Source organism: Hipposideros armiger, unplaced genomic scaffold, assembly GCF_001890085.2.
Source record: "Hipposideros armiger isolate ML-2016 unplaced genomic scaffold, ASM189008v1 scaffold_48, whole genome shotgun sequence".
NCBI classification, from domain to species: Eukaryota; Metazoa; Chordata; class Mammalia; order Chiroptera; family Hipposideridae; genus Hipposideros; species Hipposideros armiger.
In genome coordinates, this window is record NW_017731398.1 from 3,393,892 (window position 1) to 3,414,558 (window position 20,667).

Consider the following 20,667-nt stretch of genomic DNA (forward strand, 5'->3'; position numbering starts at 1 on the left):
TGAAAACTGGTTCACTGATGGGCTTGTGAGGTAGTGGCGCTGAGTCTAGCATTTCTGTTTCTTAATGATGGGACCTAATCCAATGCGCTCTTTACAACCCTGCACTATTTCTTTTCTTTATTTTTATTTATTTTTTTAAGATCTTACTGGGGAATTGGGGAAGGGAAAAAGACAAGTTGATATCTTTTTGTCCTTCAGTCTAGTTGTGGAGGATGTCACTTCACTGGCTCATGTTGGTGTTATCATTGCGCTCTTCCCAGGTGAGGCAGTCACTCGCAGGCCATTGGACGGCCGCTCACGGTGGCTCTTGGCAGCTCATGAAAGTGCATGCCCACTGCCAGCCAGCCCCACTGCAGCCTACGGCAGCCCAGCTCCAGGTCGAGCTGTCGTTCACCATCTTAGCTGTAGAGGGCGCAGCGTCACTGGCCCTAATGTGGGATCCGAACCAGGGCCCTGCTGCTCAGAGCTGGCGTCCCAAGCCAACTCCTACCCAACGTGCCACTCGGCCGGCTCCCTGCACTGTTGCTTCATCACTGACAGTGACCTCTAGGGCCCAACAAACGCCACTCTGCGAGTGTCTTCCTCTTTCTGTCCTGAGACCCCAGGAATCATCATTTCCTGAGTCAACATGGAGCGGAATGTTACCTGAGGGGGAATTTTGACCCAGAGAAATAAAAAATCTGTTTCCTCATCCAGGAAGGCTGTCTATGATGGGAACGAATGGGACGCGGAGACACGCGCCCTTACTTCCGAGATTAGCTCCATTTCAGGAACAAAGCGTCCCCTCCTATTACAACCTATCCAAATGGATGGACGTCCAAGCTGAGGTCTGTCTGCACCAAGGGAAAGACAATACACACTTCTGGTTGGATTAAAAGCTCTAGTGTTCTTAGAGGTCAATGTCCCCCATCTCCTCTCAACTCCCTCACCAAACGTTCTCATCTCAGGGAGGAAAGCGTGTCCAGTGACATCGGCTGGACTCGGGGACCCCGGGCAGCCCTGGAAATGTAGCGAAATGCATGTTCCTCTTGGATTCAACCCCATCACGGGTATGAGGAACCACGGCCAAAAGGAACCGCTATGGGGAGGTCAGCAGTCCCAGGGCTCAACACGGACATAGTTCTTCTAAAAACGTTTGGAATGTTTGTCAATCCAGATCGTGGCTGTGGACGCCGGACAAAGGTACCCATCCCCTGGGACAGGTTTTCAAGTTCATCCACAAACAAGAATTAGGGCCATGTGGATGGTAGGGAGGAATGTCAAGGCAGGCCCTTTCCATAAATAAATTGAGTGCAGATGGGGATTTCGCCAAGACTGATGGAACGGTTTGTGCTTTTCTCTCAACATTGCCAAACTTCTTACTATAACTGAAACAAAACCAAAAAAATAAAGAAGAAGAGGAAGAAGGAGAAACAGGCATGGGGCCGGGCACGCCTGGTCCTTCGCGGATGGAACACACAGACCGCCACCGGCACCCGTGGTCCTGTGTCCTCTCTGGGAGGTGGTCGTGCCCGGGAGAGCCACGCGGCCAGCCTACAGGCGCTGCCACGTGGCCAGCGAGTGTGCCAGGGCCTAGGGACTCCCAGTCCAACTTCACATCCTGCCTCCCACAGGGCCATCAGGTTTCTTATATTTCTCCTCAGTTTCTGTGGTAGAAAAGGAGGCCTTCTCTTGACTGTTTTTCTAAACATGAACTCTAGGTCTGTCTTTTAAAAAGGAATCCATTAAAATGGGCAGCGGCTGTTTAATTGAAGAAGCCAACAGAGTCAGTACCTTGTGATGTAACTTTCGATAACCTAGGCTGGGATGTGGCAGGGCTGCTACTGAGCTGCCTACCTGTCACCGGGCCTGATACGGGCACAGAATGAGGGACAAACGAGGGGCCCAAGCCACAGGCAGGGGCTCTGTCAGGGACAAAAGACACTGACATCTGTGCAGATCCCGACAAGGTGACGGCTGGCTGCTGGCTTCTTTAAATCGAAGGAATGCCAAGGAAACTCACCTGGAAAATTTGCTGGGACCCTCACCGTCTTCATCGTCAAAGTCCATTCTGGAAAGTCAAGATCACAAATGAGCATCATCACAGGTGGGACATTTAACTGGTGACATGAGCTGCTGGCAGAGGGGCTTTTATTCGGTTCAATGGCTGTCCTACCGTCCCAGCCCTTGGCAGAGCAGAAAAAACATGTCAACACAATCATCAAACCGGTTCGGGACAAGGAAAGGCAGAATGGAAGGTCTTCAGTGGGAGCGGCGGGGATTACATGCTTGGGAACCCGATACAGGCCGCCCTGGGCCGCTCAGGCTGAGCTGGGAGGGTCCCCGTCCCCCGTCCCTCACCACCCAGGGGACAGCTCCTCCCCTTCACACCACTCGTTCCGCACTGAGACTTCCCTTTTTCCTTTCTTCTGTGGCACATTAACAGAGTAAGAAAGCTCAAGAGGTTTTGAAAACAGGAAGTTTTAAGGGTAATAAAGGGATTCTGAGGTAAAGAAGACATCCTACTGGTTTGCTACGTGAGAACTTGGCTGGTCTCCGCGAGTAAAAGTGAAAGGGACATTTAAGGTCATTATCCCGTGAAGTTCAGGCCCAAGTGATAGATGCGGAGGGAGGAAGGCTCGTTCGGGGCCCAAGCTGCTTCATGCGGCCGTGTGCTGGTTGAGACTCCCTACATAAATACTCAGGCTCACGCTTTACTGGGCCTCTCAGTATAAACACAAAACAGAAAGCCTTGATAGATATTTGCTTAAATACCATCCCAAGCTCTCTTCCTCAAGAAACCAGTCCTCTCGAATGACAGGTCAGTTGCCACTGAAGATGCCAGCACAGAGGGGTCCTTAGTACAAAATTCATCCGGCGTCTCCGGGAACAAAGTGAGAAGTATGTTCAGACATCCTGGCTCTCGGGGACATTCAAGGAAGTGGGGTCCTTGGGGAAGAAGGTCTCAGGCCCACTGTACTCCCTTCTTGTTCCTAGTGGGACCGAGGGACTGAGTGAGGCATGGTCCCCATGGACCCCAAGCAGAAGGGAGGCCAGCCGCCTGGCAGCCGGGACCCAGAAGCTCTGTGTCAGAGCAGCTCGACACAAAAACGGAGGGTGTGTGTGACAGACCACAGCTACCCACTGATGCCAGAGCTGCTGGCCTCACAAGCACGTCACCCCACCCCACCCTGTTGTCAGGGTGGGGGCTCCCGTGGGTAATGGGTGACTTGGGGAGGCACAGGACACCCTGGCCACCAGGAAGCAACCAGGCTGCCCAGGCACATCCCTCATGAGATGAATCGTATCCTCTTGGCTCTGGGGTGGTGTGGAGACACAGGGGCAGGGACTAGAGGGCAGAGGACAAGCCTTCCTTATAGTGCTGTCACGTGTTTGCTTTCGGCTGGTTCTCTGTGCCCTGTGGCCAGAGCTCTCATCTGGGCTTCAGCCTGTTTGGGACGATGACCTGATGGCACCCCTGATTTCCAGACATGAGGGCTGTGCTGGCCGCTGGGGATAAGGGAGCAAAAGGAAGTAGACACCTGGGAGATGACAGTCATGATAACTATGCACAGACAGAAGGGGAGGCCGGGGTTAGAAAGCGGCGAGAATGGCAAAGCAGAGTTAGGAGCATATCCACACCACCGGGAGAGACCACGTGCATGCACCCCGGCAAAGCAGTGGGGCCACCCCAGGCACCAGCCAGCGGCTGTGAAGAAATGGGGGCCGGATGCATGTCTACATAAAGCAAAGCCATCAAGGTCCTGCATAATTACTAAGCCATCACCTCACCTTTCCCGAAAATTACATCTGGGAGACGCTTCCAAAAACACTGCCCTTAGACCGGCTGCCTGAGCCGCACAGACGCAGAACCACAGCGCCCCCTAGTGTTCACCGCGGGGACAAGCATGAAGGTTGCCTAATGCCCCTGGGCTGTCAAAAACATTTCAGGGTTAAGAAAAAGCAATCGCATTATCAAAATTCCAGCGGATTTGGGCAAGCATTCAGGAAAACTGCAGGTGGGTGTGTGAGATGTACAGTTACCTTTAAAATGCCTTTTAGCTCAAGTTGATATGCGTGTGTGGTCATCGGGCTCCTGCAAGATGCCCTTAGCCAGCCCGCCCAGCCTGCACGGCCACTTGGGTATTTGGGGTGTCCAGCCACCCTGTTTCCCGGGACTGAGAGGGTTCCCGGGGTACAAACTGGGAAAGTTCTGGACCAAGTTGGTCACCCTGGTTTTCATGGAGACAGCTCTGTTCTTTGCCCCGACCTCCCTCCCACCCCACCGGGTGAAGCAGACCAGTGGGGAAGTGAGCCACATGGTAAGTGATCCAGCTTGGGGCTCCGTCCAGGAGAGGGTATAACGAGGGGACGGCCCTGCTCTAGGGCCAGACTTTTCTGAAGGCCTCCGGGAACTTGGGAACCAGGATGTGTCTTCAGAAAATAAGGGACCAGGAAACTGTGCCTCCCCACTTGTACTTGTGTGATCCAGGTGGGCAGCAGTCAGATTTAGTAATTCTGGAAAAGCGTAAGGTGGGGGGGGGGGAATCCAGGAGAGAAATCAGGACACAAACAACCTAAGGATAAACCACCAGATCCCAAAAGTCTCATTGCTCATCAGCAACACAGAAAAAAAAAATGGGAGCGCTGGATACAGCAGCTTTGAGAGGAGCACGGGCCAGATGCCGCCTTGGGGTCTGCGTGTGCCACCAATGTCACTTCTGTGCTTTTGTGACTACAGTAGCCAGGCTGATGTCTTCTGCTATGAAAACGCTAAGTAAACCATCCATCGTTTTACGTCTTTTATGCGTTTCGATTACACGCACACATCTGGACAGTAAAGCAGAGACACTAAAATACGACTTCTAAGGGCTGTCGTGTTCACGTCGTTACAGAGTTCGGTACAAGGCGTGGATGATTTGAGTCTTCCAAGGTGGGCTGGAAAAGCCTGTTACCCCTCTTTCCTGCCCAACAATTCTCGCCCCAACAAAAAGCCACGAAAGGCATCTGTTTCTGAGCCTGCGCTGCATCAAGAGTGAGATGTGAAGCTCCGTAACTGACTGTGTAATAATAATAATGCTTCATCGAATATGAGCCACAAACAACCCACTGATGCTCTTCCCGGGCCAGCCAGAGCTTCTGCTAACAAGCAAGAGAAGCAACATGGGTGCCAGCAGCACTTGCTCTTCCTGCACAGCCTGGACCAGCCGCAGATAACAGCCACGCCGGTGCATACGGGCTAACCGGTGCGGTGCCTGCTTATGTACACTCGCCTGTGATTTGGCGGAGGAGACGCTGGCCTAACGGGCTGCAGACAATTTGGAAATAGTTTTCATCAGTTATGACAGCTTAGAAGCCCAGTACTGGATTCTGAGGCAGTGGGGAGGGACTAGTATGTTCCCTGCCCGCAACCTCCGCCCTCCATCCCTATAGGGCTGGTTTGGGGGCGGGGGTACAGCCCACTTCATCGCTGCTGCCCCCCCCCAGAACTTCAGAGTGTGCCCCTGGGAAGGCCCCCACGCTTTGCCCCCCCCCCCATCGCCGACATCAGGGAGGTCTCTACAAGAACCCAGCTCAGGTGACCTGCTTCAGCCCACATCTCCCACATGTGGAATCACTTTTCAAAGAATCCGAAACTTCTGAACCTTCACCTTGTGTCCTGGCTGCTGGCAGTGCACACAGCTTGCGGAGCGGCTCGCTGGGGCAGGCTGTGAGGGAGGGGGAGCCAGGCATGCACCCGGAGAAGCCAAACCCACAAGGGGTCAGCGCCACTTGGCTCGGGAGCAAGGAGCCGGGTTGGGTGGTTATCCTGGGAATTTGGGACAACACTTCCCTCCACCAGGAAAGCAGGTCAGAGTGTGAGGAACAAGCAAGCAGCAGGAAGAAGGTCCTTGCCTCTTGCCCCTCCCATCCCATCACCCACCCCTTTCTCCCCTCTCCCCACTCCCTGAGTCTCTCCAGCTGTGCCCCACCTTCTCAGAGAGAAGGAAGTGGCAACAGGGACGGTGCAGATGCGAGGCCCTGCCATGGGGTCGCTGGCTTTCCGACCTCTGTCAGGGTCTCCTCTGGACTTAGCTAAGTGTGCAGGCTGTGGTCAGAGCAGTGTATCAAGAGGTTCTAGAACCGCAGTGGCCTCAACCACAGAATTCCAGCAAATCCTGTAAAAATGTCAGCTGCAAGAATTACTACGGAAACAGCCCTGTAAAAATGGAGGTTTTCCGTGCTTACACGCAGAGGATATGTCCCAGTGTCACCAGGGCTCAGGGCATGTGGCTCCCTCCTGGGACAGGTAAAAGGAAGTGGGCACAGGGGCCCCCAGAATATAGGTGACAGAAGACAAGCCTCCTGGGGGTCAGGCGCATGGATCTGTCTAAAGGGCCCACGCCCTCATCCTCACGGGCGGACAATGTGGCCACAGTGTCACGCCGTGTGTGTGATCAGAAGGGAAAGGGACGGCCTGGAGGACTTTTCCGAAAAGAGACAGCCCGCTGTCCACTCATCAGCTGGAAGAAGCAGAAGTCAGAGGGTCAGGAGCTCGGAGCGGCCTCAGCCCTGCAACTGCACCCGGAGCTGGGCACAGACCCGCACACGCCTGCGGGAGGGGCTCCAATCGGTCGGGGACTGAGCATCTCTGCCTGTCTTTGGCCCCCACCCAGCCCACCTCCCTCGTCAAAGAGCCCCATGCTGGCCTCTTCTTCGAAAGGAACTGGGCATGCCGTGGGACTCGGTCCCCAGGGGATGGAAGTTGGAGAACACCAACCTTTAAACCAATGTTAAAAGGCCTGGAATCTTTGAAAACCAAACAAAACTGTAAGTTGACAGCATGGCACGCCTTACTGACCCAGACCCCACTGGGCAAGGCACCTAGGTAGCAGGTGGGTGGTGAAACGGATGGCTTCCTTGCCACGCAGCTGATCTGGGGAGTGGCCCCGGCACCCACACGGCTCATCAGAGCTCTGCTGGTCCCCCTGTGGAGACCGTGGCAGCTGGGGACTGAGAACTGGCTGCCTCGCACCCTGGAGGGAGCCTGCAGAGTCAGAGAAAGCTGCTGTTACCCTGAGCACACTTACTCAGCCTCGTCGGTCCTCCCAAGAATCATGAAAACCTTAGTCCCTCCCTCACAGAGCACACCCCACCCACACACACCAGTCCTTTTACACCTAAACTTACAGAGCTGAATATGGGTTTCCATCCCACCTCACTCAGTTCCACGTCCTCACGTGTAGTCCCCCCCCAACCCTGCCACCCCGGCCACCTTGCAGGCCTCCACCCCTGAGAAGCTGTCACTGGACGTTGCACTCCCGGGGACCCTGTGTTATCCGAAATTGCATTAATAGGACACACTGATTCGACTTCAAGAGAAACTTTGTTTATCACTCAATACTTATTTGGTTGGAAATAAAATTGAGTCCATGAGGGCAAGGACTTGGGCCATTGACAGCATCTGCAAATGTCAGCTCTGTTTTTCCTGCAGGGGTTTTTGTTGGCTGGCGTGTTTTTGAGATCAAAACACAGCTACAGACATGATGCATCATAGTACATGCGGTTTTGGGTTCCATCAGCTCGAGCGGGAAGGTCCTGGTCCCACCCAAGCTCATCACTTACCGACGTGACTGGCACGCAGCACACAGGGCGAGTTGCCCAGCCTGTAGGTGCCAGTGTACGGAAAGGAATCGCTGCCCACCACCGAGCAGAGGTCGGCAGCCGAGGAAACAACAGCACGAGCCCTGCCCACAAGGCCCCAGGGCTGACCTGAGGCTGCTGAGCTCAGGGGGCGGGTGGGTGAGCCCCTCCCTCAGAGAGATGGCCCAGCGGGGTCACAGAGCTCACTCCTCCCACAAGGACAAGCAAACAGGGGTCCCCAGCTGGGGGCAGAGGCCCAAAACACTCGGAGGCAAATCCCATGCAGAGTTAGGGATCTTGCAAAATCTAAGCAGGATGCAAACTGCTGTGCTCTTATGCCCCAGGACAGGGAGAGACAATATTTTCCTAACAGGTCAGGAACGTTGCTCAACACGTATTAAGCCCAATTCCCGGAAATGAGGAGCTTGCTTACCCAGAACGCCGCTTTCCTCCACGGGCGGGCATGGCCCCCGGCACCCTCACCTGTCCAGCAGCCGCCATGGGGGCGACGGGCAGCGTCACCGACCCAGGGATGTCCGAAGCCATTTCTGGAATTCAGCAAAGACGAGAGGTATGGTCAATGCCAGAAAAGTCCCAAAGAACAAGCAAGAAAGTGGCCCAGTGGCACCAAAGCGCCACCTGGGCGGACAGTCCGAGGGTCCGGGTGCTGGGACTGCTCTGCCCATCATCACCGACTTGACCCAGGTGAGCCCATCCCCTGTCTGGGCTCTGCCTCTCTCCAATGGACAAGGCATCCCAGGCAGCACGCCCGTATTTCATAACCACAGTTCAGGTGGTTAAAAAGAGCATGGCTTAGCAGCTTTCATAGGAACTCCTGTCTCCTGCTCACCTGGAGACAGGTAAGACGTCCAGGGATCCAGGTACATTAAAGAACTGGTGCTGGTACCAACTGCTGGTAACCCACATGGGCAAACCCACCGAGAGTCAGGGCCAGCCGTCCCACAGCAGCGTCCTCAGAGGCTTGGCCCTCACCTGGGCACTTGTGCTCAAGCACAAAAGCTGTTCGCCTCCCTGAATCTGGACCCAGAGCCTGAATACAGAACCCTGTGTGGCCTCTGTGTTCAGGATGAGGACAGTGGGGCCCAGGGGCCTCAAACACATCACCTGAGGCTGCACAGAGAGCCGGTGGCAGCCAGGACTTTCCAGGAATAAATACTAATTTAAAGAATAAGAGGGCCGGCCGAGTGGCTCAGTTGGTTAAGAAGTCGCTCAAGAGTGTGAGCTCTGAGCAACAGTGGTTCGAGTTCTGGCCTGAGCTGAGCTGCCAACAGGTGGCACGATGGCTCAGCTAAAAAAGAAAAGAATGAAAAGGTTGGGTATTAGATGAGAGCACCTTTCCTGTGCATCATTACCTTGAAGATTATTTCTTATAAGCGAGGCACTTTTGGGAGCTCATTCAGGCAATGTTCACCATCCCTAAATTCGAAGCAACCACCTCCCACTTTGTGGACGGTCCCTGAACTTGGCACCTGTCCTCAGACCCCTGAAAGGCAAAATCGATCCGCGAATGGCCTCTCTGGCTCTGTTCACTGTCCTTGGCAATGACCTCCATGGTGCTGGCCTTTCTTAGTCCACCTCTCACTCAGGGTGGAGGCAAGCAACATCTACAAAAATACATTCGAAAGGCAGTTTGGGATAAGCACGGGAATCGGGGCCCTTGTGGGGGGACAACGGGTGCCCAGGATGTTGGCGGCGCTCAGACGGCTTTTTGCCTCCTTCCAGAAAGCAGGGAGGCATCTGACAGCCGACCCACCATTATGCCCAAAGACAGCATGTTGAATAAACACATTCCAAGGTCAACTTGAACTATTCCACTCAAAACTTCTGAAGAATTTCACAACACTAATAAACACAATCTTAATTTAGCTACTCCATGATGTTCACAAAAACTTGAAGACTATTACAGTTGTTGTGTTTTATTTTTAACTAATGTACACATTGAAAAGGACTCAAGATAAAAAAATTTTAAAAAGCCGTTTCTTCAAGTAATCCTCTCCCCGTTAGGCTGTACTGGATTTGTGACAGACAGTTTTAACAGCGGTTTCCTTATAACCTTATCATCTGCCTGCTTCCAATACGAAATCTGGATATTTTTTTTTTTTTCCTGAAACGGAGGCTAATGAGTGTTAGGTCAAGTCCCCTAAACTGAAGGGCAGATCGCTGCTGGTGCAAATGTGGGTGCAAACAGAAGTCTCCACTTCCTAAAATAAGTCGCACAGAACATCAGGCCCTTAAGATTCTACAGGAGAAGGGAGCCATGGTCAAGTTATCTCCCTTCCCGGAGACGCCAGTGTCCGCTAAAACCGTGCAGAGAAGTCCTATGAGGAAGTTCCTTTACCGCTGATGAACCAGCACGCATAAAGCTCATCATCGGCCCAGCTAACGTTCCACACGACATTCGCTCGTTTTATGCAAAGCTGGAGAGGCCCACTCTTTCCCTGCCCCAATTACCCACCAGCACAGAGAGGGGATGGCAAACGGAAGGCAACTGCGGTTAGTGAAAAACGACCTTGGTCCCGTTTTCCTTGGGGAAAACAAAAAGTATCAATTGTTTCTTGGAACACAAGTTACAGGACGTAAAGCTCCACAGAAACCGTGGCTGTGGGGCTAGGGCCGAGGACCCTGACGTCCCATCCGTCCTCTCACAGGTGAGGGAAGGAGGAAAGAGACGACGTGACAGGCACAGGTGCCCACGTGGGCCAGGCCCTGCCTGCTGTCATGTCAGCATCTGTACGAGAAAAAGCTTGCCATGTGGGGCAAGGTCACCTGCTCCCCTTCGGGCTCACCTTGAGGTGTCCTCACTGCCCATTCTCCCTTCCACCCTCTGTCATCAGACCTCTGTCCTGCCACCCCACCAGCGAGCTGCCACCACCACAGGGGTCACCTCTTATGAAGGCAAATTGTCAGTTCTCTGCCCCCACCTTGTCCGTGGGTTCAGCCCCCACTTCCCCACCTGAAGCATCGCTCCTGGTTTCCAGGGACAACGTCCCCTCTCTCCCGCCTCACAGGCCCAGCGGGGATCCCTCCTCACCAGCCCTCAGGGCGTGCTCGTCAGCTTGCTCCCCTCCATCTATTCTCTGTGCCGGGGACCTCGTGCAGGCACTTGTCACCAATGCCATTTCTTTGCTGATTCCCACGCCCAGGCGCCCAGGCCTGCTGTCACCTCCAGGAGGTCTCTCCATTCACAGGCTTCTGCTGCTGCTCTTCCTCAGGGCCTCCCTGGAGGCCAGATCTGACCAGTCAGGCCGTGCTGATGTCCTCTGCTGGCTGCTCTTTGCTCTCAGCACAAAGGGTGGAGTTCCCTGCCAGCTCGGATATGATCAAGCTGCTGCCCACCTCTCCAGCTCCAGCTGCACCACCTTGGACACACCACGCTCCCTCCCACCTCAGGACCTTTGCATATGCTATGTATGCCCTGTCGCAAGAAAGCACCCCTCCCTCTCTTCACCAAGTTAGCTCCTAACAGTCTTTTAGATTCAGCTCAAATACCACTGTCCCAAAGAAACGCGTCCCTGGCCAAGCCCTTCCCCACCCGGTCTAGGGCTGGTCCCTGGTGATCCACCCTTACTGTACCTGTATTTCCGTGAATGAATGAATGAAGGTCACAGCGGCCCAGGTGAAAGACAGGGCCCAAGTGACAGAGCTGCAAAGAGGGCATTCAGGAGGAAAGAGATGATGTCAGTGCCTCAAATACACGATGTGTCACCATCAGACCCAAAAAGGGAAGATTCTAAAAAGCCCTGGTCACCTGATCCTCCTACACTGAGGTTGCGTGGGGCAAAGAAAAGCTGGAGGAGGAAGAAGAATATGGCTGGGTTGGGCGCGGCGTGGCGTCTGCCACACCGTGCACTCCACACCGGGGACTCTGCAGCAAAGAGGCGGGATTTAGACCGTCCTCCCTTCCTTTATCCGGGCGGCCGCAGGCTCAGCGTGGTCTGCTTCCAGTTCTGGCTTCATCATTGTGTGACTCAGTGTCTCCACCTATTCTCCAGGTAAGAAACGAACGAGGCTGATCAGGACCTTCCTGCCTCCTGCAGAGCTGGCTCTATGAAAACGGGGCCCTGCTGCAATGACAAACTGCAGAGGCGAAGCTCTTATTTTGAGCCAGGAGTTGCGCCAGGAGCTGGAAGTCAGAGAGATGGAAGACCTTCTTCCTGCCTCGGACAGGTTCCGTCTGGAGTGTGATGGAGACACGTAGCTGGGTAATTTCGTACTGAGAGCAGAGTGCTGTGTCAGAGACTGGGAATCCCGGGAGGGCTCCCTGGAGGAAGCCAGCCCTGTGGTATTCTGGCAGTGGGTTGCAGAAACGCTTCAGGGAGGGACGCAGCATGGTACTGAAGGTGCCCCTATCCTAAATGTATTCCTTGGATCGCTCCAGAATTTCCGAGCAGACTGCTTCCTGCTACCTTGTTCACGGCTCGTCACTGCCGCTTCCTGGCCTTTTACCCCCAACAGCAGCTCAACACGACCTAGGATCATTCCCCCACGTCAGATGCAACCCTCTTGTGTTGCTCTTTACTCAGGGTCTCCGATCACCACCAATGACAAACAGACAGGCAGAAATCTCTGTCCACAGCCATCGGACCCCAAATGCAAACACCCCCTCAGGAAACACTGTTGCCTGGTAACTGGCAGCTCCACACAAACTTGCCATGAGGTTTCCAGCTCATTTCGGCATCGCTACAAGCTGATGATTTGGTAAAGCTTCACTGTAATTCAGAAAACATATCTGGCTTATGACGCAGCACCTCGCCAGAGACTATTTCGCATGGCAAAGGCAGACATAGGATGCCCAATTCCTATAACACAGCTAAGGCAGCAAAAACCCGGGGAAACCGTGAGCCTGAGGGCATTTACAGATGAAAGGAACGTGAGGAAATGAAAACACATTTTGTCCACCCGCCCCCCACCCGACATTCTTTCACGTGACTCTAAATAAGAAAGACATCCCTTTACCTTCACACTGGAAAAAAAATTAATTACATGCAAATTTTCACAATACCATCACATAATATTTTACTGATTATTCAAATGAAATAACCACTACCCCCTCCTCCCAAAAGGTTCTCTCCATGGGTGGGAGGGGAGTGAGGGAGGCAGCGAACCCGAGAACACTGCCCTCCACATTCATCTCCCTTAGAACAATTCTTTTCACAGAAAGCACATCAAATACCACAGCCCTACCTTTCCAGAGAGACTAAACAAAGATCTTTCTTCCCTGTGACCAGCACCTTCTTGGAAGGGTCTGTAATCCGCGCAGAAGGGATGTCAGGAACCTCTGGGAGGAAATGAGCTGCATTTGTATTCTGCTCAGAAAATGTCATCACAGATCTGTTTACCTTAACCGGGGACCATGATTCAGCCGTGACAACTGTCTTGCATACTGATCAATGGATTTGCAGCAAAATTTCTAACGTTAACTGCTTAGGCTCTGAACCACCAGTGACTTGGGTTTCTGGTGCAGCCACAACACACATCTGAAATATCCAGGTGTGCAGAACATTTCAGGGAGACCTCAGAAACGGTTCCTGCCGGCCTGTGCGGGAGGGAAGGTCCCTTCCCCTCCTGGAACGAAGGCAGGGTGCAGGTTCCCAAAGGTCCTCTGTGGGGTGGGATTTTTGTAGCACAATGTGCAGAGAGCTCATGAGGCAGGCAGCCAGGGCAGTCTGACCCCGGTTCTTGCTGGGCTTGAACCCGCTGTGTATGCTCCATGAGGCATCCCTCATCAAGAGCAGCCTGGGCGGGGGCCTTGGCAGGACAGGACGTGGCAGACGTGGGAGAGATAGCCAGTGGACCCAGGAGAGGAGGGAGAGGCCAGGGCCGGCTTCCGTCCACCATCGGTGCCTCCCGCCTGGACCCCGAGCCCTGGTTGCATGCTTGAGCCACCCCCAGGAGGCCTGGCAGTGGGAACAGAAGCCAGCCCCGAGGCAGCCTGGGGTTATACCCTCCACCTCTGCTAACAATGCCGGCAGGCAGAGCCCTGGCTCCCGGGCTGCAGCAGGCATGCCCTGTGTCCTCGGGGATGTGGGCACCGCACCAGAACCCACGAGGTGTTAGCACCCTATTCCCACTGGGGTCCAAGCCCACGCTGCTGGCTCAGGTCCCTTATTAAAAGGGTAAAAAACAGAGACCCAGCAAGAAGATGGGTAACCCGTCACTGCAGCAGAAGAAAGGGAGGGAGGTTGCTGCTGAGATGACGAAATCTGGAACAAGGCTACAAGCATGACCCTTCTGTGAGAGATGACATGCCGGGGCCCACAGGTCTTACCACAGTCGGACATCCCCCCATGACCTGTCATGCTTGAGTCACCTCCGCCAGCCAGAGACCATCAGAGCCACACAGACGACAGGCCAGGACACCTGGGCTGGGAGGCTCTGGGTCTGTGTGTGGACACGCTGTCCCCAACAGGGTCTCGGAGCCTTGGCTACAACCCAGGCTGTGGCCCGCGAACCCCTGAGTCCTGAGGCTCAGAACCTCAGATGCAGCAGGATGGGCCTCACAGGACAGCGTGGCGGGAGTGGGCTGGTGGTAGGGAGCTTGCAGGGGGCTCAGAGCGCTGATTCTCCATAGTGGAAAATACAACAACAGGCCATGGGGTGGTGAGGAGTCTGAATACTCCAGTGAGGACATCTGCTGATGGTGAGACCAACGTGTCTTCACGAGGGAGGGTCCTTGAGGCAGGAGGGGGGATGCAAGTGTCTCCAAACACGTGAGTGCGCTTCCTGAACGAAAGGCAAGGCCACATCTCGGCTGCAGAGGCTGTGGTGCAGTGATCAAGGAATGAAGGGTGAGGCAAAAAATGACTCAGCTGCGTGTTGACCGTCCAAGTACAGTATGAAGTTGAACAGAAACCAAATGAACGGAATTGACTGACATGAAGAGAAAAGCTAATACATTATGGAAAACCCACAGCGATAAAACTCACTCATCCATTAAATGTCACGTTTTCAAAGAATCATTGTTACAGGAAGAAGCTGAGGGCAAATTACTAGAGGAAGACACGCAACCTTATGTGTGAACTTATCTTTGTCAGGGATCCATCCAAGTTCAGCGTCAGCCGTAACACGTGCCCCGAAGCTACCATCTGGCCTCGTTCTCAGTGACTGTCTTGGTCGTTGAGAGGACAAGCAGTGGAATTCCTATTTCATGGTCGTTTCTGGTGTCCATGAACTTGTGATCAGTGGCCAGCTGGTCACCATCACGCCCACATCTACAGCATTTCCGTGTCAACACCATACACGAGGCCTGTCACATGAACTTATCGCTCAAGTCTGAATATAAGCATGATCTTAGATAAACCAGGATTGACAATTTCCTCGAATGCACGATACATTTCAACTCCCCCATGAGGCGATCCATAAACATAAACGTATTATTGCAGGACAACCCATGGCCATACGGCAAAGGCTATTCAATTTTCCAGAGAAACCAATTATTAAGAACTTCCAACTATCTAAACGTAAAAGAAAATGGGGGGGGGAAATACAAACATTAAGAGAGAATGAATTCTCTGGCTATTTTTAGGAAGAATGATACACCCTTTTCGAACGGAGATGAGTACGGAACCGTTAGTAACACAAAGCAGCATAAAGGAGATTATCAGAGCATGTTGTCATGAGCATCTTTTTGGAGCTGTTTGCTATACAGGCCTTCACTCCCCATCGCCCTCCTGCAGCAAGAAGTATGAGCTAAGAAGGAGACACAGGGTCACCCCCCAGAAACACTCGTCTCTTGCCCCCACATCTGAGCTGCTGGCACGGTCCCCCTTACCTTGAATAGCTAATTTTCCAGTATTTCTTCGCTGGAGTCTCACCTTTGCATCTCTCTTACCCACCTTGTTGATGATCTACCACTAACCCATATTTATCTTAAGAAGAAGCACAGACCTCAAAGTCTACTCCCCAGAGGACAGAAGGAGCTAGGCAGCCAATCATGTTGGCATCATTCCTCTCTTATCCATGCGTCCAACAAGTGGAATTCTTTTCCCTTTTAAATCCCTAGTTCTAAAGAACATATAATTCAACGGAGCTTAGTGGACAGACTCAGAAATACAGAATGTAGAAAAATGCTATCAAAACAGCAACCTTCATCATCAAAGATGGTGCAAAAGAAACGTACCCATTAGGATTTCGAATCAGAAACCCTCCAGGTTGGGAGCCATGCCTGCAGAAACAGTAATGCCTGGTAACACCTCGCTCAGGTCGCCCCAGGACAGTTCACTCATCCACCCACTTCCTTCTCTCCCCAAACCACCCAGGGGGAACAGTGGAAAGAGGTTCTGCTTAGAATCAGAACTGGGAAGTCTGAGCTGTCACTAGTGTGCTGAGACTGTCCAAGCCTCCATGTCGTCATGTATGACATGGGGCTGTTAGGCCCAAGCATTGGGGCGATCCGATGTATTCGTGGGCCCAGAAGCCAGCCCTGAACCAGGTGAGCTGGTTGGCAGTGGGCACAGGGCCGGCTCGGCTGCTTCTGGGGACCTGAAGGGTGGTCCTGGGACAAGTGGCATCAGCATCACTTGGGAACTTGTCAGAAATGCAGGCCTCACCCCCTCGGTCCTGACCTGCTGACAAGCCTCGGAATGCAAGCCCTCCTGGGGATTCTGACGTGGGGCAGGTTTGAGCCACTGCACTACCTGTGTGATGGCGCCACCTCGTGGAGAACAGGCCTCACGGCCCCTTCCAGTGCTCCGAGCGCTGGACCCTTCAGCCTGCGGGCCTAGGGAAGCAGCTGCCCTTGGCGTAAATGCCGGAAGGCAAGACGGGCCGTTCCTTTTAACCGGTATTCCCGGCACCTGAGCAGCGAGTGACAAAGGGCAGACAGGTGAGAAATGTATGAGTGAAGACGGATGAACGAACCTGAACAAAGAAAGGACATGTCCTCACTCCTAGTCTGCCCCCAGTCTTGGGACTCAGCCGGAGGCCCATGGGGCCAGTGAAGGAGGTAAAAGGAGAGGGACAGCGAGCTGCCATCTGCAGAGGCAAGTTCCAGGCTCCAGGCACGGCGTCCGAGATCACAGCAAACCTAGGCCACCACCAGGAGACCCACTTGGGTGGTCAGGCCCCACCCTGGTCTGTCCAGGGCATGGGAGGGGTCGGGAGGGAGAATAGTTGTCGGGTGACAGGACCGTCTCCTCCCCGTCTGCCAGCGAGGACCTCAAGGAGAGAGGAGTGGGGCTAAGGCAACACTGTCTGCAGTCAGGGGCAGGACCGGGAGTAGTGACGGGGCCGGGTGGTGAGGAGGACAGTCACACAGGGCAGCGGGAAGCAGCCTGAGTGCGGCAGGGCAGGGGACGGAGACTGGAGGGGAAATCGGGGTCCCTGCAGGTCCCAGGACACCCAGGGGAGATGGGCCTTCCACTCTCACAAGCGCCCCCCCTCTTCCATAAGCACATGTGGTTATTTGCTCCTCAAGTTGCTCCTGCCCCGCTGGCGAGACCCCGTTTCACAAGACTGTGATGCCTGAAAAACCGAGGATGCGAGAGAAGGCACTGCTTGCCCGGCGTTCACTGTGTGCCCGGAACCGCCCCCAGCGCCGTGAAACCACCACGCACTCGGCCCTCGCACAACCGAGATGGCCCATTTTACAGGTAAGGGAGCTGCGGCAATGAGAGGGAGGCCGCTGGCCTTCGAGCCGGTCGCCGCGTCCACACGATGGCCGGCCTCGCACACAGGGGCAGTGCCAGGCTCACCTCGGACCCCTGAGCACACAGATCACACTGCACCAGCGTCCCATCGGTGTCACCTCATTTTACAGAGGCCTCACCTGCCCTGTCTCCTAGTAGGGGGTGCTGATGTCGTCAGCAGGTAGAGAGAGCAGGTATTTGCCTAAGAAGGTTAACCACCGCTGACCACTTGGGGAGACTGAACATTTGCACCCTATCTGGTCCTGTGGGTCTTTGATGTAAAAGGGGGAGGCGAAGGGAGAGAAGGGTGGGAGGCGGGGGTTCTCACACTTTGGAAAACTCAGCAGGTTTCTGCAGGCAAATTATGAAAAAAAAATCGGGCTTTTAAGTCGCTGGGTCTTTCAGAAATCACACAGTAAAATGCAAACTTGTTTTTAAGTGGAACACAGAAGCAGCAGCAGCAAGTCAGCTTCCTGCGATGAATGCAGACACACATCGGGCCTTAGGCAGCAGCACAGAAGACCAGGACAGGTCACACGCTGACCACTGTCTGACCAAACATCCCGCGGTTCAGTGCAGTGTGTGTCTCTGGCATTCCTCATAAGCAGCTTACCTGAAAACCCTTCCAATCTGGTGTGTCAGGAAAGTCGGTAATTAAACACCTCAACTCCCTATCGACTTTATTAGCGATAGCAGCATCCTTACACAGTCTGGTTAAAATTATTTTATTTGTCAAGTGACGTTCGTGTTTAGTTTAGGAACATCTTTGCTTTACAATCTTCTATGAAAATCTGCTGGGGCCCGTACTTGACAAAGAGCATCTGCCTATCATCATCTACGGTGTGTCGAACCAAAGGAGCAGTTTGCCCAGCATTGGTGCTGGGTCCCGAAACCACTGACCGCCTCTCCCTAGCCTGGTCTGCACAGGCCTGACTTCATCGGCTGAGACACTCGCTTTTCAGTAATGTGATATAACACCGTTTTTGAGGGGTGTTTTTGATTAAAAAAAAAAATTTTTTTTAAGCACAACTCCAATGTAATTGTGAGGCAACATCAAACAAAACTAAATTGAGGGATATTTTATAGAATGACTGGTCTGTACGTGGCAAAAAATGTGAAGACCGCAAAATAAAAAAAGATAAATAAAAGGATGAGGAATTATTCCAGAGCTCAAGGAGACTGCAGAGGCAAATGTAACTTGTAATCCTGGATGAAACTCAAGCCGGGGGGGGGGGTGAAAGTGGTTTTGGCTATGAAAAACAATTGCTAAAATATGAATAAGGCTTGTGGGTTAGACAACACTACATTATTAAGGCTAACTTGCAGCACTGGGTCATAAATCACAGTTTTATAGAGGAAAGCATCCTTGTTCTTAGGAAACACACGCTGAAGCATTTAGAATTAAAACGGACATTGTGTCTACCACTTAATTCTCAAACTGTTCGGAAAGAAAAGCTGGAGACTCATAAAGCAGGTGTGGGTGATGTTAACACTTGGGGGACTTGGGGGACAGCCTTTCTACATTCTTGCAACTTCTCTGTAGGCCTGAAATTACTTCAGCAATAGAAAGCTACCAAAAACAAAAGAAGTCACCTCGTGGTGGACGTACCTCTTCTGATTGGTTTGCGATCCGGGGACTCGAAGTTCAATTCATTCATTCAATAAATATTTATCAGGCACCGATGACATGCCAGGCCTCGCTCAAGGTACTGGGGACAAAGTCGGGGGTGGGGGGGTGGGCAGTTTAGAGGTTCCTGGCAAAGCCTCATCTCACTCAGACGTCTTGAACTCAACATCTCCCTGCCACCTGCACCAAAATACCCCGAAGTCCCCCGGCCTCATCCGCGTCTTCTGTGTTGGCACCTCACCCCCAGCGACTGAATCGGGGGCCGTGCCACCTGCCTCGCATCTCCCATATGCAATCTACCAGCTGGTGCACAAACTTCCCCTCCTAAGTCTCTCAGGGACCCATGTGTTTCTCTCCGTGTCCACTGCCCCTGGAGTGGGCCTCTGCAGTCGCCGCCTGGACAGCCCGAAATGGCCTCCCTCGGCAGCCGGAGAGATCTTTTCAAAACCCGCACACCACACCCCTGCTCGCGACACTTCAATGGAGGCTTGTTGCATTTGGAAACAAAGGCCCCGTTCTTCCATGACACTTATTTGAATGACGTTCCCCCCCCCCAACCGCCACGTGATTAATAAACGGCTGCCTCTCTGGTCACACAGTGAGTGCCCTGAAAGCACAGACCACGCCTGCCTTCGCACACCCCTGTGAGCACACAGTTGGCATTCAATTAATATTTGTTTAATTAGGTGGATAAGCAATTAATTAATGTCTGGCTTGGGCCAATGAACAGAGAGTGGTGCCATTCACCGCCACTGGGGGCCGAGGGGGACAGGAGGTGTGGGAGGTGTGGCTTCGCAGGGTCTGTGGGCTCCATGGGTATGTCTGCGTGACAGGCCGCGGGAAACGGAGACCCCTAGCTTGTGAGGCTAACTAGGAAAAGGCACTTGCTCTGCCTATGGGGAGGAATGCTGATGGGGGTCTATGGTGTCCTCTGCACTCCAGCAGGCAGGCACGTGCATAAAGTTGTCCCAGCGTTAGCTGTGTCAGAGGGTGGCTGAACACACACACAGCCAACCTGTTCACTCAGTATCCGTCTGTCCCCCAGCACTGAGCACAGTGCCCTTTCCCAGGTGGGCGGGCAGGGTGTGCTCAGGGAAGGCTGGCTGAACAGCACTGGAAGTTTTCGGGTAGAAAATGCCTTTAGAAAGAGAGAACACAGCTGTGGTCCTTGATCACATTCACTCGTTCCGTTCTTCGGGGGACTTGCAATCCATCAAGCATATCAAATGATGGCAAACGATGCCAGCCAAGGCCTCGTTTCAAACTGCTGATGTGATAGAAACATCACGCCATCCCAAAAATAGTAATACAAAACTCTCACAGTTCTGCCATTTCACATTTAAATTAACCTCCATCATGGATATCATAACTGTCTGAAAAGTATCATCTTGTTCTTGAAGCCACTGTGTTTTCTTACCCTGAAGTGAGGGTCATGAGGGTCAGTCCTTCCTTCTCTGTTGGCCACCAACCCCATGGAGCGCTTGGGTACCTGTCCCAGCTGCCACGACCGTAGGCCAACAAGAAGTCCTGTCCCATAGGCCAGGGCCCTGGTGACGTCTGGGGCTGGATGATTCTAGGTGGTGGGGGCGGCCGAGTGCACTGCAAGATGTTTAGCAGCATCCATGCCTCGACCTACCTGCCCCATACGGTGACAACCAAAAACGTCTCCAGGCTTTGCAAATGGCCTGGATGAGAAGCACTGTGTGGCCACACCTGTGGCCCCCCGTGCCAGCCTCTCGGATGCTCCGCCACCCAGCTCAGCCAGAGGTCTCGCCAAAATAAGAAAAAGAA

General features: G+C 53.4%; 1 protein-coding gene across 10 annotated transcripts in view; it reads right to left on the bottom strand.

The window, feature by feature from the left end:
- Positions 1 to 20,667, bottom strand: part of ARNT2 (aryl hydrocarbon receptor nuclear translocator 2) — a 97,083-nt gene that overhangs the window by 68,845 nt on the left and 7,571 nt on the right. For 2 of the 10 annotated variants that reach the window (XM_019640142.1, XM_019640141.1), the window contains exons 2-3: positions 8,036 to 8,150; positions 2,003 to 2,050 (exon numbers count right to left, since the gene is read on the bottom strand). In XM_019640142.1, coding sequence (XP_019495687.1) covers positions 2,003 to 2,050; positions 8,036 to 8,150 — 163 coding nt within the window. Of the gene's footprint in view, positions 1 to 2,002; positions 2,051 to 8,035; positions 8,151 to 11,196; positions 11,322 to 12,807; positions 12,942 to 20,667 lie in introns of those variants that run through there. The other 8 variants (XM_019640144.1, XM_019640143.1, XM_019640137.1 and 5 more) reach the window with 8 other exon arrangements.